Genomic DNA, 26,644 nt, shown 5'->3' with positions numbered 1-26,644 from the left:
AGAAACTGATTTTTTGTTCCCATGGCATCCTCAGTTCCTAATAGACATTAAGTGCTCAATAAAGAGCTGTTATGTTAATTAATGAATCCCCAAGGGCAACTCTAACTTTTCAGTTGGTATGAAGAGCAAATTCGTTCCAACAACACAATGTTAGTTCTGTTTTTTCCCTTAGCTGATCATTCTCTGGTCTACTTAGTTATTATTCTCATGTCTTTTAATTTTTTTTCTTTTGTCTTTATAGCAGCTTCTAAGTGACACGATCAATTAAAATGATGAGGATAATAATAATATGAAATCTACCAAGCGGAAAAAAGCTTTATATAAATGGCAGAAAGTTCTTCCTTTTGTTAGAGATATTTCACTAAGGTACTGATATATTAGACATATATTGTATTTTATTTGCTACAAGTAGAAAGACTTCTACCAAGCTACAAACACATACTGCAGGAGAACATTTACATTGATCATGTGCATCACGTATCAAACTACAGAGGGACCAAAACCATATTGTTAATAATACAGCTAGGCCTATGGTCTAGGTGCTCTTTCCATTACCTGACATATCCTTCTCCCAACTCTGGAAAGCTGGGCCTTACTGAAAATTCTTCACCTAGCAATAGGAAGGATTAAAAGTGCTGCAATTTAAATCACTGTCCTCAGGCAGGCAGGCCACTGTGGTGCAGCAGGCAGAGTTCTTGCCTGCCATGCCAGAAACCCGGGTTCGCTTCCTGGTGCCTTCGCTTCCTGGTGCCCGCCCATGCGAAAACAAACAAACAAACAAAAAACGAAATCACTGTCCTCATAGCAATTTTCCTTTACTTGTTCGCTGGTTAATTTGATCCTCATTATGCAGAATAAACATAACATGACTGAACTTTTCCACCCTTCGTTATTCTTCTATCACTCGAGTACCACAATGAACAAAGCATCACCTCTACAGCTTCTTTTGTCAACTTCTGTAACAGATATGACTTACCAATGAACTGGGAGCAACTGTGACCGGAAAAGTCACTGAAACAGCAATTTATGTTGTAGAACATAGTTCAAATCCCTGGCCTTAAAAATGCAACATCTATAAACCATCCATTTCAATACATTCACCAACTGATTCTTTTCAAGAAGAGCTAGCAAAAACCCAAATTGACTTACTAGTGCTTCAACCTCTTTTCCTTAACTGCCCTGTCTCTAAAGGAACAAAGAAAAGCAAAGACATGCCACAAAGGTAAAACACAGATAATGCACATAAAATAGAACTGAAGGTTAGGAGACCTAGACTCATACACTGCGACGATCCATGACGACAAGCCACTCATTTAAAACCTCTGTGCATCAGCACTCCCATCTAAAACCAGGTTTACCAAACCTCGCCTACTTGCTTCAAAGACTTTAGAAAGATATAAAATTAATATCGTAAAACTTAATTCAAAAAGTTTAAGCATACTATCCAAGTGATTATACTATTACTTTAGTATCTAAGGAGTCGAAATCAGCAGTGTGATTGATGAATTTTCCTAAGTATTATGTAATAGTATCTTCATTAATCAAGTTGTTCCTAGCCTCTTATTCCCTAATGGTGGAAAACACCTCCAACTATAAAAAGTAATCTAAGGAAAGGTTATTGCTCTCTTCACACCACCTCCTCTGACAAACTCCACTCCCCTCTGTTGAGTCATAGCTTTATTAGAGAAGTAACATGATTATGAGGGCCACAGGAGTGACACTGGGTGGATCATTTTGTCTTTGGGCCCAATGTCTTCATCTTTAAAATTAGGCAAATGGACTCCAACAGTGGTGTCTAGACTCTTGGAGCATCAGCCCCCATTTTTTAAAAAAATTTTTTTAAACATAAAAACATACAAACACAAACATTCTTACCATATGATCATTCCATTCTTGGTATATAACCAATAACTTACAGTATCATCACCTAGTTGTATAGTCATCACCATGATCATTTCGTAGAACATTTGCATCAATTCAGAAAAACAAATAAAAAGGAAAAATAAAAAAAACTCCTACATACCATACCCCATACCCCTCCCTCTCATTGATTACTAGTATTTCCAACTACCCAATATATTTTAGCCTTTTTTTCCCCTATTTTTTTCTATACCCCTTATCACTCCCTTTCATTGATCACTAGCATTTCAATCTACTAAATTTATTTTAACATTTGTTCCCCTTATTATTTATTTATTTATAATCCACACGTTTTACTCATCTGTCCATACCGTAGATAAAAGGGGCATCAGATACAAGTTTTTCATAATCACACAGTCACATTGCAAAAGCTATACCATTATACAATCATCTTCAAGAAGCATGGCTACTGGAACACAGCCCTATATTTTCAGGTACTTCCTTCCAGCCTCTCCAATATACCTTCACTAAAAAGGTGATACATATATAATGCGTAAGAATAATCTCCAGGATAACCTCTTGACTCTGTTTGAAATTTCTCAGCCATTGATGCTTTATTTTGTCTCATTTCTCTCTTCCCTCTTTTGGTCTAGAAGGTTTTCTCAACCCTTGATGCTGAGTCCCTTTGCCACATTGCCAGGAAGGTTTATACCTCTGGGAGTCATGTCCCATATAGAGAGGGGGAGGGCAGTGAGTTTGCTTGTCATGTTGGCTGACAGAGAGGGAGAGAGGCCACATCTGAGCAACAAAAGAGGTTCTCTGGGGGTGACTCTTAAGCCTAATTTTAAGTAGTCAGCCCCCATTTTAATGTTAGAACACTCAGGAATTGCCACATGATAGAAGTGGTGTTCCAAGTATTACTGACTGACCTATTATGAGTTCGATAAAACATTTCAGTGAATAAGCCTTTAATCAAATTGCATTAATTCACAATGGTATTATATATGGTAATTCACATGTTTAATTCACATTTTTAGTGTGCATGAATCAAAAGACTTCTGGGAGTAATTCCATGATAAAGGTCCTGGGCCCATAAATTGGGAACTTTTGAACAAGAGTAATGTAGGTTTTTTTGAGGTTGAAAGGGGTTTATTGTAAAGGAGAGAGGGGGAAAGGGAAAAAGGAACTCTTTCTTCAAGATCCTGAAGAAAATGTCCACCTGTGTTATGATGTTTCTCCCTTTATACTCTGAAGTTCGTCATCCCTTATTGGTCCTGAATTCTCCATTTGGTGACTCATCTGACTGCCTTTGGCTAGTATTTTGTTTCCTTCATTTCTTGCTTTGAACAAGAGGAATTTTAAGAACCCTCCCCACCTCACCCCTCCCCATGCCCAGTTATTACATGACTCTATGCAAAACAACGAAACATAAACTAAAAGAATGTCAACAACAATAGTAGAAAGTTCAGCAATATCCAAAGGGTAGGTTAAATGGTTCAAGGCAATTACTAGTTCTTCTAGAGCTTCCATTAAATGTATCAGTTTTTAAAGGACTAAGATTTTATTCTATAAGAATCTTGCTTTGGTAATCTTTGAAGTGTGATCTTCATACATTATTCAAACAAAAGAAACTATATTTGAGTTTTCATTAACTACCCTTGCAGACTCTTCCTTGAATAGCTCATACCTATTAATTTAGTACTTATTAAGAACCTATTCTATGAAGTACATTGTATCAAAAAATATATATTAGGAAACCATGTTCTACTAAAAAAAAGACTAAAGAGTAGTTATTTCAGTTTCCAAATAATTTAAGTGAACATAGAGCTAAAAATAATTTAAATATATAATGAATACAGAGTAAAAGAGCCCAAGCGGGATAGTAACAAGAAGTTACCTGCTAAAGAATTTGCTAGGTTTTTTTTTTTTTTACATGGCCAGGCACCGGGAATCAAATCCGGGTCCTCTGGCATGGCAGGCAAGCAATCTTGCCTGCTGAGCCACCGTGGCCCACCCAATTTGTTAGGTTTTGAAGAGGATTTTTATCTAGACAAGTGGAGAGGTGTGAGAAAGGAGCTTTAAGAGGTGAGCTGTATGTGAAAAAAACAGAGACTGAAATGATGAAGCAATGTGTTAATGACTGAAGGTGTTATTCAGCAAACAAGATCTGGGAAAAGTACCACTCAGTGAAGCTTCAAAATGATTTTGCAAGAAATTTTTTGACTGTCCTAATACCAGTAACAACAGTTGCATTGTATTTATGGAAGGAGTCTCCGTGTTCAATGTCTCTTCCTCCATCTAAACTTTTTCTTCAGTTAGTGTTTAAATGTCTAGGCACCAACACCACGAATGAAAGATCAAAGAATAACTAGATGCGGTCTGATTTAAAAAACTGTTCTCAGCAAGTACAAATGCTTTTTAAATTGCTAAATTGAACATGCTGTATTTCTACTTATTTTTTTCAGCCATTTGGGTTTCAAATGAGTTAAGAAATCCCCAAATCAGAGAAGAAAAGTAAAGTTGATAAACATAAGTGTAAGTTCAAATAAAATGCAATAATATTAAAAATACTAGAAATTAACTTGCCACTCTTTGGAAAGTATAACTATCATTCTAAAATCAGAGATATGGAAAAAAAGACACAGTTGCTAAACATGTTTTATTTACATAAAGGCAGAAGCCATTTTTGTTTTTTAAATACAGAAATGTAAGTTCTGCTCAATCATGCAACTTTTAAACTACGAAATTATATAAACTGCATTTTCTTCATGAGTGAACTGTGAGGCACACATCTAATTATAATGGGCCTCTTTATTAGGTGATTTACTTGACATCTGCCTTTGAAAATACACTCATAAAGTAACTTAGTTCATGACTCAACCACTGGTAAGCCAAACAGTAGGCCAAATATGTACAAGCTTCCATTCTGCCTTTAAATAGAACTGACAAGAAAAATGTTATTTTTAAGAAAAAATAACTTCCATTTTTAAATGAGAAGGATTCTTACCTGAGTTCTGTAATTAAATGAAAGAACAGGAATTTTGTTCGAAATTCTGATGTTTAACAATATTTTGTTGTTGTTTTTTTTAATAGGAGTAATTGATGCATTTTAACTTTCAGCTGAGGACATAAATCTGTGGATACAAAATACCTGAGAAACACAGCAACTAGAGAGAAATTTAAAGCCTGATTTTGGATGTCAGTTACAAGATGAGTTCAGTTGTTTCAACAATCTTTTTTTTTTTTCTTAGTTCTTTCTAAGAGAATCACAGAGAAAAAACACCCGTTGTGATTTTCATTTGCCCTAGATCAGAGTTGACAAATAAAAGGACAGGACACAGAACTATCAAATAATAACTAACACATTTACAGAATAAGATTCTACTATGACAAAATATTTTTTTATTTTGCTGCTTTTCATTGCAAAATAGTAAGCTGTTCTATTCATCCACTTACAAATCACTTAATGAGTATGCAGATCAAATAATTCAAATTGTCCAGTATTCTCAGTTGACATTATATTATTGATCAGTGCAAGCATTTATGCTAAAGCAGCTTCATCTATGCAAGAACTTGCTGACAGTATACAAAGACTGCTTATTAAAATAACTACATTTTTTATCATAAAAAATACAACAAATTTGAGTATCTCATGGAAAACACATTTTACTGTGATTATATTTCTTCAAATGCAATATATGCATTCATGTTAATACAAAGTGAGAATGGGAGGGAGGGAGTATAAAATGTGGCCACTCCACTTAATTTTGTAAGATGCCTCAAAAACAAACTACACCAACTTTACTCCTAGCAGCTTTAGATAAATGAAGAAGGAAAAAAGCATACATTAACATAAATGAGCTGGAGATTTAAGTTATTTTATATGGCAAACTTTTGAATCATAATGTATAATAACCCATTAATAAAGCAGATTCCAAAAATGACTCTAGACACATAGAAACGAAAACACAAGTATAGGGCGGGCCATGGTGGCTCAGCGGCAGAGCTCTCGCCTGCCTTGCTGGTGACCTGGGTTCAGTTCCCGGTGCCTGCCCATGCAAAAACAAGAAAACAAGCATAATAAGGAAATAAATAAATAAATCAGAATGAAATCATTTGACTATCAGAGAAATCACAACCCCAGTAGCATCTAAGGACACTGCCAAGATAACATATAGGTAGTATTCTGTAAAATTCTGCCTTAAAAAACAAGCTTACATAATATGCAACTACATATAATTGATGAGATAATAGAGATAAACAAAATGCATATAGTGCTTTACAATTTGCAAAGAACTTTCCTATTAAATCATATGAGTCTCACAATAATCCTGAGCAATATACAGGACAACTATTAAATTCATTGTAATAATGAAAAAATGAAGCTCAAAAAAGACAAAAACTCAGCTGTAGTAACTTACTGAACAGCAATTTTCTAAGACAATAAGGTGATGAAATTTTTATATTTAATGCAAAACAATTAGAAGGTAAAATTAAAAGGAGACTGAAGTGGACAAATAAAAGCTAAATGGCCGTAAAGAAAGTCTATTACATCAATACATGAATACAATCTTTGCAAATGGAAATGAACAGAAAATGAGTTCCTATAACTTCCACGAAAAAAAGTAACTAATAAATGAAAAATACCCTTTTGCGTATCTTCTTTGACACTTACTCTGAGCTTAATGCTACAAGAACATCAGAGGCACTTTCAAGACTCCATTAACAGTAAGCAGATGAAGACTCAGCAAGAACACAGAGATGGGGACTATCAGAAAGGTGTCTATTCTTCTTCAGCCTATACTAATTGAAATCTAGGATGTAAACTTCCAATCCAAGTGACCACCTGATTCACCATTAGAATAAAAAGAACTCCATCACCAAGAGCTCATGGTTGCGTAACAGAGTATCTGAGGTTACCTTTATTTTTGAATAAGAAGTCTATGCCCTAGAGGACTGGAGCTATGAGTAGGATCTGATCGCTGAATCAAATGAATCCCTAAAAATACAAAAACGAACAGAACAGACCTCAAGAAAGGGGCTCCCAAGGCTTTCTCTGCCCCTCATAATTGTAATTTTAATTTAAAATATTCACCGAAAATCAGATCTCTCAAACCAACCAACTTACTCTAAAGGCTTTTTAGATGTTGTTCTTCAATAGTGGTATATTTTAGATACAGTTTTATTGTATCTAGTGTTTGACACTGAGCGTACAAGGAACCATATTAAACTCTAACCCCTTCACATATGTTAATTCTAGGAACTAAACCTCTGCATATCATACTTTCATATATTCTGACATTTCGAAGATACTGATTTAGAATGGCAATTCACTACAAAAGTTAATCAACTAAATTTAATCAGAGTTTGTTTCAGTTTGTTTTATTATCTTAAAGCGAGTAAACAAATAGGCATGTAATGCAATGGTATGTACCCCATTTTTATATCTTTACAAAGCACTATCTGCTAAAGCTTAAGGAAAGTTTGCAGGTACCTTGCAAGTTTGAGACTCTGATAACATTGCGCATCACTGCAATGCAGTGCTCAGTAAACCAACATTTCTTCAACAACAGTACGTGGCATTTTAGATTTGCAAACATAAAAAACACTATGGCCTTTCATTCATATAAAACTCATGATAAAACTAGTCAAATGAAAAAAATAAAGGAAACTAGACAAAAGGCAAAAGAAAAACCATATACTGTAAAGCTAAGAGTAAAAGAAAAGGCAAAAATATCTTTCTGTTTCCTCTCAATTTATTAAATCATGACGCCAATCACTAAACAAGTAAAATGCAAATGAGAGTTTAGAATTGGCAACCCCCATCGAAACGCTTAATATGCATATCATGAAGAACTCCATCTATTCCTTCAGGTAAATAAATTTGCATCACGATCTGCAATGCTTCTAGTCTTGTAGTAAAATATCCAAGGTAAGCAATTTACAAAATAATAAAAGCATCTTGGAAATAAAATGACCTCATATATCCCTATGAACAATAGAGAATCAAAATTATAAAAAATAACAATTCATATGTTTTTTCTTTTCTTTGCTTTCTTTCTCCTAGTCAGAATGTTCAAGTTAATGGTCGTATTTAGCTTTTTAAACAGAGCTCTTAAAAAGCTTTGCTAACTGCATCTATCCTTCACTCTCTCTTGTTTGAATAGCAACACTTTTATATTCTTTAGCAATAATTTTATGCCATCTAGCTATAAATATTTAGAGTCACATGGAATATATGACAATGTGCCTGCAGGGTCCCTCATTATTTCTCACAACCCCAAATTAGAATTTGTCAACCAGAAAGAAGTTAAGCAAATTGCCTAAAGTCATCTTGCTGATGTAAGAAACTAAAGTTTCTATAAACTTTATACCAACTCCATTCTCTAAAAGAAGTTATAAATAGCAGTTTTTACACATCATATATAAATTAAATGAGATGAAACAATAAATTCTTATCTATGGAGTCACTACACTTAGTTGTCAGGCAGTGCTCACTAAACTAGATCTAAACATTATTCAAGATGGTATTCCTTCCACTCGTCGGTATTTATCCAAGAGAAATGAAAGCTCATGTGCATGCAAAAACTTGTACACAAATGTTCATTGCAGCATTATCCATAACAACCAAAAAGTGGAAAAAACTCAAATGGCCATCAACTGATGGAAGGTAAACATAATATGGTCTATCCATACAATGGAATATCACTCAACAATAAAAAGCAATGTAGTACCAGCATATACTACAACATGGATGAATTTAAAGACATTATGCTAAGTGAAAGAAGCCAGTCACATAATACCACATATTTATGATTCCATTTATATGAAATGTCCAAAATAGGCAAATCTATAGTAAGAAAGCAGAACAGAGGCTGCCTATACGATCCTGAATTAACAAAAGCTGCCTCCAGAGTCTTGTTCATGCAGAGAAATTGAATGAAAAACACTAATTTGGGCGGTGAATTGAAGATTTCCAAGACTTCTCTTTAGGCAGAAAAAGAAATCTGCTACCAAGCATTCCGAAATGTTATCGTTCTGGATATTTCCATTTCTGGAGATAAACTTTTCTTTCCAAATTTGTGCTTTCTAACAGCTTCCCCAATTCCTCTCTTTTCTAGATGTATCCATGAAAGAATATAATGTGAGGAGAACAGCAGGGGCTTTGTCATCTAGTGTGGGTTCAAAATCGAGCTCTATTTACTAGCTGTACAAAATTAAAGAAAATTAATGTAAAAATATAAACCTTTCACCTTAAGTTTAAAAAAAAAATGCCAGAATCCTTATACTCTTATTTTGTCAAGCCCTAGGTTTCCAGAGCCCACTATGCACACTTTGGAGCTAGATTCAGAGCCATGTTAATTAGGTGTACCTTGCCAATAATTCAGGTTGCAATCTCCACCGAACAATGCTTTCAGTTAACTCCTTTCTACAATTCCCAAAACAAGCCCAAATCTGTTCTCCCCAAGCTCTCAATGCCACTTCTCTTTCTCTTATTTTCAGCCACACTTTACTTTGTGCTCTCTTCACCCTAAAAACCCTATCTGTGCTATCTTCTCACATTCCTGCTTCCTTTTCTGAGGAAGAATGTCTTCTTCCCTAGACTAATCCCTTGATCTCACTCATCTCAACCCTCCCCCAGACTCTGCTCCATAAATTTTACCCTCCTCCTTTGCATTATCTTTTTTTTCTTACTAATTCTTCTACCTCTTTCAACAAATGACATTGTCTTATTTATTCCCTAAATTAATTCCCCTGGCTTGGCTAATCCCTGGAATTATTTTTGTGTGCATGTGTATCTCTCTTTTTTTTTCTTATCTTCCTAAAAAAGCAAGCTTTCATATGTATCTCCTCTTATTCCTTAATCCCAAGAAATAGTCTTTCATTCTTTTATTTATTTATTTGGCAGATATTTATTAAACATCTATCATATTTCAAGCAATGTCCTAGGTTCCAAGTATGCAAAGATGAAAAAGACATTAGCCCAACTCTCAAGATCTCTTCCCAAATGCTACTGAAATTCTTCCTGAACGTTATTGAAATATGGAAAATCAAGGCCTTTTTTTGGTATTTCTTTCTATTTCTCTGTAACATTTAGCATTACTAAGATCCTGTCCTTTGTAAATTTTCCCTCCCTTAGATTTCAAAACACTGGGTTATCTTGGTTCCTCTCCTATGTCTATGACATATCTTCCATTTCTCTTCAACTAGCTATATTTCCTCCTTTCATTTACTAAAATGAGGGTATTTCTCTATACTACTGTGCTAGGGGCCTCTTTTCTTTCCTTTCAACACTGACTTGGGTTCTTAAACATTAAGCACAGCTTTTAATAACATCTTTGTGCTAATAAATCATAAACAATAACAGATAAATAAGGAAACCAAGTAGTAGAGTTTAGGAAGCTGTCCAAGGTCACAGGAATAGGAAGGAGTTGAGACAGGTCTTGAATACTGGCAATCTGATTTCAGAGTCAGTGCTCTTAAACCAAATTTGTATAGTACATTTCACTGCCTCCTGAGGTCATTTCTCAATTACCAGACCCAATTTTCAATGGTCTTTTACACATTTCAATCTGAATATACTGCTTGCCTGTCAAATGGAGTATGTCAATTCATCATTTGCCTTCATCAAAATCAGTTTCTGGTCCTGATTTCTCAGTTTGTCACATGAAAATTTTAAGTCTCCCCATGGCTAACCTTGAAACCTCCAGTTATCTCTGTGTCCTCGTTTCTCTTTATCCCTTATATTGTAAAGTTACAGAATCTCAGTATCTCTCACACTCTATACCAATTCATCCTATTTATTCACTGCTGCAGTAATGTTCTAGAGATCCTCTTAAAGTATCTTCAATATATTTAGGGTATTCTCAACTTGGCCATTGAAGACATTTACATGTTTTTAAGTTTTTTTTCCTGATTTTCCATAATGAGGAAAAATTGGGCACTTAGCCAGTTGGGTTCTTCCTTAACCATAACATGATTTCCTGCATCCCCATGTCTTCGTCTTTCTGCCTTCCTTATACAACTTATAAGTTATCCACTTCAAGTTACATTTCCTCCGTATTACCATCCTCATCCCACAACTAAATGTCATCCTGAGGCATGCTGAATTTTCTTTCTTCTGCTACTTATCTTTACCTCTTCTACAGTTAGTTATGTGTGTATTATTCTCCAAGCCAGGCTGTAAGTGTTTTGTCTTACCTGGCCATTTTTGTTCATCTTCACACCCCTATGGTAACTTTCGATGAAAATGGTACAAATGGTTCTCTTCAACTATTTTTTCAGATATGATGCTCAATTTTGCTTTTTTCCCTTAACAATAGGTATAGGCTGCCCTATTCCACACTATTGAATTTACATTCTCAAAGGTGCATAATCATACAGGTGAAAAATGAGATAGAGTTTATATTCTCAAAGATAAAAGGGGTTTTTAAAGACAGAACATTGTTTTAGGAATAGCGTTACTGACCTACAGACTTAGACAAATCCCAATTCAGTTAATTCAGCCCTGTTTCTCTAAATCCCTCTGATATCCCCTGGACTGGGAGGGAATGTAATGTGCGCCATGAAATAGCTACAACATGCCACTGGGGACAACAGGCCTTATGGCTGCAGGCACAGAAACCTTTGACCATTGCTTACATGCACACACCTCAGGAGAGTAGTGGAGCTCAGTGATTTTTTGAAAATCATTATTAATTGAAAAGATAAACTACTCTCAGTGATGCTCTGAGCATCCTTGTTCATCCTTTAGTACCATCTCTTTATTATGTCACTGGCAAATTACAGCACTAAATGGAAGATACAGCGCTATAGCTAATCAATAGATTCTCTGTCAATATAAGACATTCCATGGACTTTTTTCTTTCAAACAGACTCAACTAAGATTACCAATTAAATTTTGTTTTCCCTGATCACACAGATGCATAGAAAGCAGAAAGGGAATGTAACCGAAAGAATGCTTGTTACAAAAATAATTTCCAAATCATGTAAATGTTAGAGAAAAGTAGGCCTCAATCATACTTACAGGTAGCAAAAAGCTTGACCATTTTCTTTTTCTTCTCCAAATTCTAAGAGAATGAAAATGGTCTGAAATGAGATCGAAATTCAGAGAACAGGAGAGAAATTTGACCCTGAAATTCTGCTTGTGGTCTGGAATTAGGATTTTCCCAACCTGCTTGCTAATATCCCATCTTTGAATCACTGCTTTTAGCGTCAGTAGACACCTCCCTGCTCTACTCCCAAAGCTCCTACCTCAATTTCAAAAATTCCTGCTGTTCATAAGTTATATTGAGCAAACCATTTTTACTTTTCCCCCTTTAAAATATAATATATGCGGTCCTGAACACTAACAAAACTGGAGAGATCTTACATATTAATATTTTTTATAACTGCTAAAACAAATTCTTTTACAAAGAGAAAGTAATTGCATGGCAGAGCCTAGGGAGGTTTTTTTTTAAATGAAATTGTTTTCTAAGTAAATGAAAGGTTTTTCCACTATTTAAGTGATGAGAACAAAGAAGTGACGATTTTCCCAACCACCGGCTTATGCTGAATTACAAATGAAATCACAGAATTAATCTGACAGTACAATTTTAAGCTTTCCTTAAAAAAAAAAGTGCAAGAAGCAGGTGAGTGTATTCAAACCTTACTATTAAAGTTCTGTGCTTCTAAATGTGTATCCATTAATCATATGATGTTATAATTTTGGATTCAGTTATTGAACAAATATCAGTGAATAGTACTAGGCATTATTCTAAGCACTGGGCATTCAGGTAGTGAGTAATGTCAATACCATTTTTGGGACACCTTATTTACTTACTACTGGTTTTGTAGTAACAGAAACCAGCAACATTCTTTGCAACAGTAGTTAACCAGACTATTTAGCTTTTTGGGTTTATAAATACAAACAGGATTCTCTAGGACCCTTTTATAATATTGACAAATTAAAAAAAAAAAGTTCTATCCTTCAGTCCTTTATTTTAGGAGGATAGTCATTCAATTTGGTTTTTGTATTGTCCCAAAGCTAAATAAAACAAACTGTAATGTTGATAAGAAGTTAACTACTGCTAATTCCTATTCCTCTCTTATCAATTGTTCATTCCTAATGACTCAATGCCATAAAATCCCACCCTGAGCCTTATTTAATACTTTTCAACAGATCACGCCACACTTAATGATTCACTGGAAGACAAAATTTCCATCTCTTTTCATAGGTTTTTGCAATGCTTTCATGAAACTCTCTACATAAATCAATCATCCAGGGTTAGAAAATATTTCTTATCTATTCTCAAGTTTATTCTTTATTGGCACTTCCCAATTTCCTTGCCTCTCACAAACACTTTTTTTCATAATATCCCATTAATTTGTTCCTTTTCTATTCATCTTGTCAGTTCTTCCAAGAAATCTTTCCCTACCTTTCACCAAATCAACAGTTATCTTCTTGTACCTCAGCACCCAGTAAGCTCTTCCACATGTTGACGCTTAGCAACATGTATGGTAATGCACTCGATAGACTCCACACATATCTACCTCGAGAGGAAGGACCTTATCTCTGTAAACTGGGCCAACACCTAGCAGGGGGTCTGGAATATGGTGAGCAAGGATTTGTTAAACTGAAATTGAAACTTAGAATCATGCTCCTCAAAATTCATTTTGGCTAGCATACTTAAATATCACTGGTGGGAAGGTACAAAACTTGCAGGAAGCAATCTGGAAATACTTTTCAAGAATTTTGATAATATTAGATCTCTAACCCATTAACAATCCTCTATGAATATTCCCTAAGAAAATAATCAGAATTATGAAAAAGTTTTCAAAACACTGTTCATTGATATGTCAGTTGTTACAGAAAAGAGAAAATTTAAAAACTGTCAATACTAAAATGATTAACTTGTGTTCCCAGTCACTCAGTGAAGTATAGTTAAGCTATTAACAATTCAAAAGATTTGTAGTATCATGGGGAAATTTTATAATATTGAACTTTAAAAAAGAAGACTAAAAATTCTGTATTTTAGTCAAGTATTGTGACAGAGAATCAAAAAGAAATATGGCAAAGTGTTAACAGTGATTGTGTGGGGGAACTGAACTATGAATAATCCTCCTTTGTATTTTTATATATTTCCCCCATTTCTATAATTGGAATATGCATACACACACACACACATATTTTTTATGATACTATAATTTTTAAATGTATTTACACAAACTGGTAATAAATAATTAAAATTTTATTTCACAAGTATGCCCAAGGTGTTCAATTTTCTCTGTACCTAACAAATATTAATACATGTAGGATCTTTAACATTAAAACACACCCACTTTGCTTTATTAAAATAATAAAAGATTTATCATGGTTAGAGTTTCCAAAATGGCCCTAAAATGCTCATAAGATAAGTGATTTCTAAATCATTTAGCCATCATGCTTTCAGCCTGTAAGGCACCATTAAAAAAGAAATTATAGGAATGCTTTTAAGATAATAGACATTTCCTCAAAAACAAAATAGCACTGTAAAGATAGAGAACTGTGAAGCCTCCCATTTCCTGCCATATATTTCAATAGAAGGGGAGAAATGTGATAAGCACCACAAGAGACATGAAAGAACTATTCAAAGAACAAGACGTAAATCACTTCTGGCTAAAGAAGGGAAGGAGGGGCAGAGAGAAAATTAGAGCAACTCCACGGAGGACACAGCACCTGAACTGGGACTAAGAAGGGAAGATTTCAGCAGTTCTAGGTGTACTCATCCCATCTGGAGGACAGAGCTGGAATGTTCTCCCATCCTTTGAACATGCTTCTTACTTTGCCTAGACACCCATTTCTCCCTCCTCCTTTATGTTCACTTAACATGTCATTCAAAACACAATCTCACATGTAAATGTTCAGGAACCACCTGCTCCTAGTTTCCCCAAGTCAGTACCCGCATGGTTCATTATTACAGCCCTCACAAACAACACCCGGTATTGCCAGGCTGTCAGCCACACTAACAGACCACAAAATTCTCAAGGCCAGACAGAATCTATCTGTATCCCTCCCTATAGCCTCAGTATCCCTAGAACTTATCAAGATGTTTGGGGTATATTACTAATGAATATACCTCCGCAGATATTTAAATTGTCTTGAGGATAGCCTCCAATAAATTTTAACTTAAACGCTAATACTATAGTGTGACATATCTCAACTCTCCAAAATGTCTCTGTAAAATGGAACAAAATTTCAATAAATTTTCCCGATTTTTCTAACTTAATAGTTTTCTATAACTTACTTTTGTTTTATTTCCAATGTATACACGTAATCATTAAGTACCTTTAAAAATGCAAGTCCCAAAAAATTTCCTGTTACTAAAAAAATTCCAAATAACTTAAGCCTTCTGTAGATCTCAATGGGTCAAATTACGTAGCAATGTAAGAGAATAAATGCAATTTATCCCATGAATTTATATACAAATAAATTTACATATAAATAAATATAATTTACCTGGAGGATAAGTACATGGAGATTTGCCATTGGTAACTGATTGGTCAATAGAGATTAATCAGTTTAATCAAAAATTTCAGATAGCAGGGTAATAAAAACACATTGCTCTCCTAAAAAAGCTACGGCATGATTAACTTTTGCAGAGAGACAAGGGTTGAGGATCAGCAAGGAGCACACTGCTAGCTCTGAAAGAGAGGGAATATTCTACTTACCAAGTCAAGTGGCAGTTTATTGGATGCTTGTTTTATTATTTTTATAATAAATGTTATATAAATTGTGTATATATCTAATTTTATTTAATAAAGTTTCTTAAATCTCTATGGAAACTAACTCAGGAAAAAATGGCAAAATTTAGGCAATACAATTAATTGGAAATAAATATTATATCAATAATGTTATCTGTATATGTTTATACTACTTGCTGTGCCTACCTAAGATTTATTTTTCCAACACACACAGAACTTGACAATTTTATATTTTTCTTTCAACTGTCACATTTTTATATGAATTTGATGCATACAATAGTTCGTCCAAGAAGAAACAAAACAAAAATTTGCCTACCATTTTTATCTAGTCCATCGAGATGAGCCTCAGGAGTAGAATTGTTGTCTGAATATGGTTCCCTGGACTTTGGTGAAAGTACTGTTTTTCTTTGAGTTTACAAATGAACACTTAGAAGATGTAATCCTAGGAACTTATTATATAGTGAGATTTTTTTTAATCAGTCAATTAAGTTTACACAAACACTGAACTTTTCTGTGATCATTTTCCTAGCATCATCATAATAGGAATTTCACTGTTATTTTCTGTCCAGAAATCAAAACATATAAATACAGAAAGGTTAAGACAAATTCTCTGAAACAGCAATTTGCAGGGTCTGATAGTGGAAAGAGATGGGCCTTAGAGGCAGAGAAAAGTGAGTTGAAATTCTGATAGTACAACTACTCATTTTGATGCCTTATGCAAGAGCCTGTTTTTCTTCTTTTTTAAAATGGAGATATTATCTATCTGTAAAACTGCAATGTGGATTAAATAAAATTTTAAGAAGTGTCTTCTATATATGTATATATATATATATACCTGTCTCTTAGAAGGTGTTCTTTAAATAATGGGTATTAACATTTCCATTACATTATAATTACTATTGTTATGGTTATTATTAATGAAGATGTCATTACTGATCTTTAGAGTATTAAAAATAAATTCTAAGTAGGTAAAGAAGATTGAAGTACCAGAAAAAGAATTCACTCAACTAAAAAGCAACAATGCCATTGTTCTGTCACTGTGTATAATTAAAGACCATAGTGAAATTACATAAAACAGAAATAAACTTAAAGTTGTCTTCTCTCCCCTCCAAATCTACCAATTTCCCAATCCTAGAGAAAACACAGGTCATGGTGTATGAATGGTCTATGAATTCCCCTAAAGAAGTACTGGTATACAGCCCCTATTGGAATTCTAAGAATTTTGTCATCTAAAAAATGCCTTATGTCATTAAAATTATTTTATTCTAAAGATAACTTTAACTGATAGATGCAGCAAATTTACCATATGAATAATCTAACATTTCAGTTATAATCAGATATTTGAACTATTTTGAACACTCCCCTAAATTTGTTTACTTATTATTTTTTTTATTTTTTAGTACTTCAGTCCCACTTACATTGTGATTTAATTTTTAAAAAAAATGCTATAGCAAAGCCCTCCTTCATCAAGGCAGAAATAATCTTTTGAATCTTTTGAAAATTGATATTCTTTATTCATGATAGGCTTGTAATAGTGTGTGTCTATTTGTTTAGACATCCTTATTTTTCCTAACACTCTGCTCACTACAATCATTCAATGAGTGTTTATTAATAAACACATATAAAATAATGTCATAAATGTGAATGTGCTTAGTAATCTATAAAGTAATATGAAATACAAATTATTATAAAGGTATTACATTTTAGGATATATTAATACCCCATTTAACATATTGCATACTACACAGAGTATACTACGCATACTAATATATCACAATGCAATTAAAAGCATAAACTTCTACATAAACACAATTGACTGACAATGATTTCTAAAAACTGTGTACGCTCTATACCCTAATATATAGGGAAGGACAGGTGATAAAAAATTACCAACCTAGCCCCAGAGATACTAGAATTCTGCCTCAGAATCAGCCCAAGGTAAATTTAAAAGGTTTTTTAGTCAACAAATGAAGTTAAAACGTCCAAAATAATCCCGGTGTGTGCTTTATGGTAATTCATGATTACTAATCTTAAAATAACTCACAAAAAAGTGATTAACCACCAAATTGTAATTTTTACACTGACTTTATTCAGTATTTCAATGTAAATTAAAAGCACTGATCTGGTTGTCTAATGGTGATGGGATGTCCATTTCCTATCACATGATCAACCAGGTACAGACTGACAATGGTTATTAAATCACACTGCAGAACTTGACAGCCCATTTTCTTTATTAGATGCTGCCTAATTTAAAGATTCTGGAATACAGAAAGGAGTTTTATTATTTCCTAGAAATGTGGGGTTTGAAGAATTATTTTTATCTTTTATCAATATTTTAATTCACAAACATATTTTAATTCATAAATGTCTAATATCTAGGACTGTGAAAGAATATAAATAGACTAAACATAACTAAAAACCACAAAATAATAAGGATGAGATATGCCACTTTTGGGACCAATAACTGAAGAGTGTAGAAAGTCTATGTAAAAAAATAAAGATAATTTACCATTTTTTCTCACAACATTGTTCTAGTCAAGAAACTTTCAAAAATTAATATTGATTTGTCCAATTAGTTCCATATTTCCCAATAATTAGTAAGAATCAGAAAAACTTGATTCAACTATACAGTCTCAGTTCTACTTCAAATTCAAGACAAGTAATCAAGAGACTGAGGAATTAATTTTTTGGCTGCCTGGACTGCCAAAAAAAAGTAGCAAGAATTGGATTAGTTTTTGACATCCTAATAGAATAGAAAAAAGACTACTTAGAGACAAATATGAAACATTCAGATTTTACAGTTGATACTTAATTCTGTATTACATGCATCTAGTAGTTTTATAAAGTTCTGATTCATGTTATACTAACATCACCAATTTTGGAAGTCACACTAGTAAAACAAAGAATCAAAATTATTTAACTGCAGGAAGAGTGGGAAGTTAATGCACAGTGGGTGTGGGGTTACTGTACGGGGAGATGGGAAAATTTAGTAGTAGAAGGTGGTGAGGGTACCAAAACATAGTGAATGCAATCAATCCCACTGAACGGTATGCTTGGGAGGGGTTGAAATAGAAAAGTTTATGTTGCAAATATGTTCTCAAAATTTAAAAAGTAAGAAAACAAAAAGAAAGAGCAACTAAAGAGACAGTGACAATTAAAGACAATACATGATCCTGAACAGGAATTAATAAAAGAGAAGAAAAAGCTCAAAATGATATTTTGGTCCAGGGGTGAATCCCAGGGATGAGTCTGGCCCTAGCAACATGGGATTGACAATGCCTGCATGATAAACTGAGGGAAAAGAATTGTAACAAAGTAAGTCAGTGGCTGAGAGAGCTCAAATAGAGTCAAGAGCTATCTGGAGGCTACTTTTATACAAGCTTCAGCCAGATATTGCTGTTTAACATGGTTTGCCAAACCCCAACCAAAACCATTCCTGCCAACCCTCAAAAAACACCTTCGGCTCTATCTGAGATTCTACAAGGTTCCATGCACAAGGATTACTTTCCATAATCCTACAACCTCCAGATGGGTTCCTAGGCCAGGTAAGTCCTGAAACCCAGAGGTGCCACTCTCCCCAGAACATCAACTAGTTCCATCCCCCTATCCCATATTATCAACAGCCTTTCACAACATGAAAAAATTAGAATGGATATAGTTCAAATACCCCTACAGATCAGGAGAGAGATCAAAGGAGAAGGAGGAGTTCTAACAGAGAAGACAGGATTTACCAAATGAATATGACAGCTGAATCATTATATTAACATCTCTTTTAGTCTCCAGTGTCTTGGAGCAGGTAGAAGGAAAAACCTAAAACTCTGAAATCTGTTCTATAACTACTTCTTACAATGTACTTTGAAATTTATTGCTTTTTTGTATTCATGTTATATTTCACAATAAAAGACGCTTAAAAAAAGGATACTACTGGAATATATGAAAAAAATAGAATATAGACCATCAGCTTTATATCAATGTTAAGTTTCTTGAACTAGATAACTGCACTTAAGGTAGATACATAAAAGAATTTCTAATTCTTAGGAAATGTACGTGGAAGATTTAAGGGTTCAAGGAGCATGATGTTTACCACTTATACTCAAGTGTTCAAGAAATGGATTGAAGAATAGATGGTAAGGTTGACAGATATCAGAGAGATACAAAGATAGATAGATGGGTTGATAGAATGATGGGTAGATAGCTAGAATGATATCGCAAATGTGGCAAAACATGGCAAATGTGGCAAAATGTTAAAACTGGTGTATTTGGGTATCTGGGTGTACAGGACATACTGAAGTTCTCCGTATGAAGTTTGTTTTATTTTTGTAACTGTCCCATAAGTTTGAAACTATTTCAAAATAAAAAGTTTAAAAATAGATTTAACTGAACTCATTATCTGTGAAGTTTTACTTTATACACATCAAGTATATTTGTAATAATATATATTAGTTGAAGCTTATGTTGCAATTGTTTTATGTTTTACAAAAGTAATTTGATTTGTGGCATATCAGATTTTACATAATAAGTGGTTTCAAAAGATCAAAAAGAAACTCAAGATGTCTTTAAAATCATATAAAATATTTGACCATAGGGAGTTTTAAAAAATGCAAAATAAATCACATGTATAATATCTAAAGACATTTGTCATCATAACTATACATCTACTCAACTGTAAACTGCCATCCTGTCCCTTCATGGACTTTACATACATTCTGACAACAGCTTACATTTATAACATTTTATGTCAAATAGACTTAATGTCAAAACAACAGAACAAAGAATCATTTGTTAATTACTAACCTAAATGTTTGGGATCAAAATGACATAATTTCTAATTCTTGTAGAGAATATATGAGAAAAATTACACCACTATCTACCATTTACTAAGCATACTCTCTATTCTTACCTAACATGAAATAATTTTTTATGAGACAGAAATTACATAAAAGTATCAAATGTTTTAGAGATGACTCTACACTGTTTAGTTTTAAAAATAAGCCAAATTATGAATGATGAGTGCACTTACATACCTGCTCAGTATTGTATAATCGATTCTCTGTGCATGCACATTAATACAAAAGGAAATTCTTCAATAGATTTTGAACCTCCCAAACACGATGTGAGAATGACTGACAGCTGAGAGGAAATATAACTAAAACAGTCTGCTGGAGATCCATTAAAATCTAAGCCTGAGTGACAGTATAGTTGGATGTGCAAATTTGTGCAGGAATGTAGCCACATTTCTGGCAATTCCCTCATGGTCTTAGATTTATTGACAACGGCCCTTTCTTTTTCAGTTGTAATGTTACACTTCAAGAACATTATTTGAGTTGGAAGACCTGTCTTATGTTTAAAATAAATACACTAAAAGCTTGGATTAAAAAGACATGGCATTTCAAATAATACAAGAAACAAGAATTTGTACAAAAAAATCACATTTCATAGTAACTGCTATATGAAGTCAAAACATCAGTTACCTTAGAAAAAATAAGCAAGCAATTTTGCATGTCAGCCTATATTTCCCTTTGACTTCATATTCATTTTTAAAAATTTTCAGCAGTTTTCTCAGATCATTAGACTCTCAAGAGTGTTTAAAAAAAAAGAATTCGTATTTTAAAACATATGCTCTTTATATATTATTTTGCAGATTTCTTTACTTCCAATATTTGCTTGTTCCTAGAAGTAAACTCAGTACTTAACTCTTTTAAAAACCATTTAATAACTGCATTTGATCCCCATCACTCTGTACTGAGCCTTTCCTATGTCTTCACTGCTTTGGAATGCAATATTAAAAAATGAAAGCACGACATTTTTCCTTCAGCAGTTCATAATTTAATATGGGTAAAGTTAAAACAAATGTACATATTCCAAGGTATAAATATCAAAAAACCAACTCCAGTTGTTGTGATGACTATTTTATAAAAAGTTGTTGAGCGTTTTCAAGGAAAAGTATTGTAATATTTTATAGGTGAACAACAATCATAGTTAAAATTGATATAGCACTTTGTAATTAAAGAAGTGCTTCTCATAAAATTCATTCAAAACACCTCCATGAGACACGTACTTTCTCCCTTTACTGAAGAACTTGAGACCCAGAAGAAGTTGAACCAAGTTTATATATAAAGTAGTAGAGTCAAGATTCAAATCATATTCTCACACAGCTAAACCAAAACTGCCACTGGCTTTATAATTCTCAAGTTCTTTCATATAAGTAAACATATTTGATCCTCATAACAACCTATCAGATAATAATAGCAGCTAATACTCATTAAGAGTATGTTATGTAGTAGGCACTGTTCCACACTATATTAACTCATTCACTCTTCACCGTGCTCTATAAAGAAGGATTACATTATTACCATGTTTTATAGATAAGAAAACTGAGTGTTCCACGCACAATTAAAGAGCTAATAGGTAGGGGAATCAAAATTCAAACCCAAGGCATCTTATTCCAGCACCAATAATATTGTTCATCACCACTCTCTTTGGACAGGTTAACGTAGAGCAAGTTAAGAAACTTGTCCCAAGTTATAAGGAAAGAAAACTGCAGTGGAAGTACAAGAATGCTTTCTAACTCTCTCCCTAGCTACTTTTCCTAAGTATAGTTCAAATAATCAGAATCATTCAATCCAGAAGGGATTAGAAGGCTATAGATGTAAAGCATCTTTTGAAGCAGAGTACGAGCAGGGCAGGAAGAGTGGCAGAATAGAGAGAAGGAATTCCAATATTCAAGAGAAAATTTCTTTTTCAAAGACTGGAAGTAGAAGAATAAAATGTATGTAGGCAAGGGACTAAAGTATTTGCCATTCTGGTGTAGGAAGGAGTACGCATTGGGGTGGAAGAAAAGGGATGATTTCTAATTAAGAAAACTAGTGAAAGTGAAGTTCAAGTCTGATTAGTTTTGAGAGACATTTAAAGCCAATAAAAAGGATTTGGGAAAAGTATTGTGATGACCCCAAAAGAACTGATACCCACCCTTACCAAAAGCACCTACCTAATACCAGAAGCAAAATTTTAAAAAGAAAACAGACCACAGAACTGTACAACACTAAAAAATGAACCCTAATATAATCTATGGACTGCAGCTACTAGACTAATTACAATAATGTTGTTTCCTCAGTTATAACAAAGGTACCACACTAATGCAAAATGTTTACAGTAACAGGGAAAACTGGGAGAGGGGGATACACTCTGCATCACTTTTCTGTAAGACTTCTCTGCAAATCTACAATTGCTCTAATTAAAAAAATAAGTACCTAGCACACAAGAAGTGATAAAATCACTGAAAGAAAATGACTAATATATTCTCTTTTCTTTCTTTTTTTTTAACTGAAATGGCATTTACAGTTTATAAACTCCTTTTCATTGTTAAAACTTTCATGTAGAGCAGACTTGAAGGAAGAAGCATAACTAAATATAATGTAATTTGCATTTGTTCCCATGACATGATTCTATGGTCTGGTTATTTAGCATATAAACTTCCTCAGAGTTATATTAAAATCAGGTTAAAAAATGTGACGACAAAATCCCACTCAAATGAATAAAAAGAAATGAAAATCTAAAACTAAAGTACATGTTAAGAGTGGTATGTGCAACAAACAGAAAAAAACCTGTCACAGCAGAGACCAAAGGCCATGCTACAAGCAAGAAAGAAGTACTTTTTAAAGACATAAAATGAGGAAAGCTAACCCTAACGAAATTTCTTCTCATTACCTAAAACAAACCAGGTCACTGAAATGGGTTTACACTACAGCATTTTGTACATTTTCATTTCATAAAACCATATATTCCCATGGAAATACCTTAGGCATGTGCTCACAATAACTGGAATACCTAACATGAGTTTATAAGTGCTTTTGCTGGAGTTCGACAAACTAAATCACAGCGAGGGCCCGCCAAGATTTTTAATGATGTCAACAGCTATGTTGGAAGTATGAATTACCTCTGTGGCTATAAACTGCACGTGTAAAATACATTACATGTGTGTGAGAGAAACCTTAATGCAGGAGACCAAATAAAGGTCTTAACTGCACACAAACACGTCAAAATCAACCCAAACTCCCTAAAATACAGCAAACATGCTTCCTCCCAAAGCTGGTACTGTTAAATATGCTTTGATGAATTAAGTTCAAGTGTAACTGCAATTGAAATATATGATTCAACTGAGCTGTGACCTATTTTACCTCTGAAAAGTAAAAGGAAATTATGGCAGTTGTGAGACTTATATTTTTCCATTCCAAATCCTTCTGAAAGTTATTTCACACTGGAGCTGAAGGCAAAATGTACTTAGTGACATTTATTTGTTTTAAAATTAGTTATTTATGCTACTGCTCATAGGAAAGATAGAATTTTAATAACAATGTATTAAATAATAACAATCATATTCTTTCATTTACTTTTAAACCAGTACAAACCAAGAGTCATACAAGAAGGAAATAATCTCAATACATAAAATGATATCTAAATCTACAATTCAATTATAACTACATGACACATTTACATACAAGAGAACCAACAATCAACAGGACAAACAGAAAATTCACATATATAAATATGTGGTTGAAAATACCCACCCCTAGCAGAAAGCTTTTTGGTGTTGATAATTTTGGCAGCATATTCTTGGCCAGTAGGAATTTTCATACATCTTCTCACCACTGAGAATGCCCCCCTGAAAACCAATAATTAGCAGGTCATCAATATAATCAGCTCTGATACGCTATTAAAATACTATGACAACCTAATCATTTTTATTGATTTCAGTGAATTATCAAACATCAGTGCACTAGAGTAAGGTCCAGAAAAAGAACAATTCTGTCTGGAAACCCAGATCTTCTTCAATGTTTGAGAATAAAAGTGAATTTTATTTAACAAATTATTAATCAACAAAATGAAAAGAACTGCCAACAATGACGGCTCTTGTTTGCACATGAAATTTGAAAACATTTTACAATTCACACTCAGCACCAAATGCTCTGAGAAAATCCTGCAAAGAGCAGAGCTGAGAAGGAGCAGCAAAAATCTGCTGTCTTTTTATTTGGTAGGGGAAAAATTAATGTGGCTCCAAGCATATATGGCCATTACTTTCATTAAAATAAAAATCGTGAGCACATTTGTGTGGTTTAACAAAACCTGGTATGGTTATTTCACTATGCGCTGTTTGGGATTGGGGGAGGGGAGATATTTGAATTAAGCTGCTCTTCCGACATATTCTCCATGTTTCGACAGCAGACAATATATAGACATGATTCTCATTACATTTAAAAGATAGTTACAGGTCCTGTAATTCAACAGTATAAACCAGCAGCTTGGACACAAACACACCCCTTTCATAAGTAATAATCGAAACTAGGAAAAGAGGAATTGGGTTTGGGTTTGCTGCTACATAAATCAACAATCAGGGCTCGGCCCCTAGGTCCCTTCGCACAGGTCTTGGCTAGGTCTCCAGTACCCTTCCTTAACATCTACAAGCAGTTCTGCCAGCGGGTGCAGGGGGTCGTTTTATACTATGCTAGGCTACCCTTGGGAAGCGCTCCTCCAATCTACAGAGGGCTTTTCCGCTACCTGTACAAATAAATCCGCACAGAAAACGCGGAGATGCACAAGTATATACTAGAAAGGATGATGATATGCAAGTAATCTAGTGCAAAGAATAATTGATGATATCGGGTAGGGTGGTCGACTCCGTTGGGTGGCCCTTTTCCTGGACAGAACTACTGGATGCAAAATAGACTCTACGACAAGTTGAACTTTCGGCATCAATAAATATGGCACCGTCTGGGGCAGTGAGTTCTCATTCGTATGTGGGTTATACCGCCGACACGCCGGCTAACCCGGAGGGAGGCATCTCTATTTACACAAAACGTGATCTACATCGCATTTACATAGATTCTTGTTTCCTACACACACACGCACTTTTCAGGATGACAGCTACAACTGCAGAGGTCGTAAATTCACTAAGTCTCTGGGTTAAAGAGTAGGAGGGAGGGAGGGATTATCAGAAGGGGCCACAGCAGGGGTGGGGGTCTTTCCCCTCCCTTGCCCCAGTCCTCTTCTAAGGCAGCTGATAAAGCAGGAACCCCCCTCTTTCCCTGGTTTCCCAAACTCCCTCGCCCCACTCCGGAGGCCGACAGGTCAGGGGCAACGCCACCCGCCCTCTGCTGGAAAGGGGATGTGAGTATGCCGGGCAAAGGCGCTTACTTTCCGAGCTCCTCGAAAAGCTGATACTCGTCCGTGAACCTGGTGCAGGTTGTCGTCGAAGCCATCCTCGGTCCGGACTGTGCCCCTGGCTCGAAGGGCGGCGGACGAGACGCGAGCAGTCGCGCGGCTTCGCTGGGACTGGCCCTGCAACGCTGTCACCCAGGGCCGCCCTCACTTTTCTCGTCCGAAAGTAGCTCGCCCGGGAGGGAGTGTGCGCAGGGGCGGGGTGGGAGGGGAGATGACCAGAAAGGGCGGCGTGGGGTCTCCTCCTTACTGTCCGCCGATCCGCCTCCTCCTCCAAGCCTTGCTTCCTTCTTCTCTAGATGCTCCACCCGCCCTTACCAGCCCCTCTCCCCAAGTGCAGGGGGCAAAGTATTCAAGAAGACGGGGCCGAGATATGAAAAAAAGCAGCCGGGCATCGGGCGGGAGGCGAATACTTGCGAAAGGAGCCGCACCAGCGACGGGAGGGACAGAGGCGGCGGGGAAGGAACCCGAAGGGGGCGGGGGAGGTGCGAGGGGCCGAGGCCGCCGAGCGTGTAGCGGACAGCTTCGAGCCCAGCTGCAGCTGTCAGCGGGCGCGGGGCGCGCGGGGACTCAGCTGAGCGCGCGCTCCTGGCACCGACCTCCCTCCCGCGGGCAGCGGCCGCAAGGACTGGGCCCGGCACCTCCGCGTCCTCGCGCTCCCCAAGGAGCCCGCGCGGCTTGGCGACTGCGCGGGGAGAGAAAGAGTGCTCGGCTCAGGCTAAGCCTCTTCTGCCGTCCCCAGGCCTCCGCCTCCTCCTCCGGCCCCTCCTCCCGCCGCGCCCTCCGCCTGCCAGCACCCTCCCTCGCTGGTCCCACACCTCCCTCTAGCGACTCCAATCCTCTCCCT

At 35.4% G+C, this 26,644-nt stretch overlaps 1 protein-coding gene across 15 annotated transcripts in view; it reads right to left on the bottom strand.

The window, feature by feature from the left end:
• The window catches only part of CAMK2D (calcium/calmodulin dependent protein kinase II delta), a 348,954-nt gene extending 322,618 nt beyond the window's left edge, over positions 1-26,336 (bottom strand). For 5 of the 15 annotated variants that reach the window (XM_077142461.1, XM_077142458.1, XM_077142470.1 and 2 more), the window contains exons 1-2: positions 25,774-26,330; positions 24,150-24,244 (exon numbers count right to left, since the gene is read on the bottom strand). In XM_077142461.1, the coding sequence (XP_076998576.1) occupies positions 24,150-24,244; positions 25,774-25,838 (160 nt within the window). In that variant the 5' untranslated portion in view covers positions 25,839-26,330. Of the gene's footprint in view, positions 1-24,149; positions 24,245-25,773 lie in introns of all 15 variants that reach the window. The other 10 variants (XM_077142467.1, XM_077142469.1, XM_077142459.1 and 7 more) reach the window with 7 other exon arrangements.
• Positions 26,337-26,644: the final 308 nt, after the last annotated feature.

Source organism: Tamandua tetradactyla, chromosome 24 (genome assembly GCF_023851605.1).
Source record: "Tamandua tetradactyla isolate mTamTet1 chromosome 24, mTamTet1.pri, whole genome shotgun sequence".
Classification (NCBI taxonomy): Eukaryota; Metazoa; Chordata; class Mammalia; order Pilosa; family Myrmecophagidae; genus Tamandua; species Tamandua tetradactyla.
Note: the sequence above shows the minus strand (reverse complement) of the source record. Positions and strands in the feature narration are given on the sequence as shown.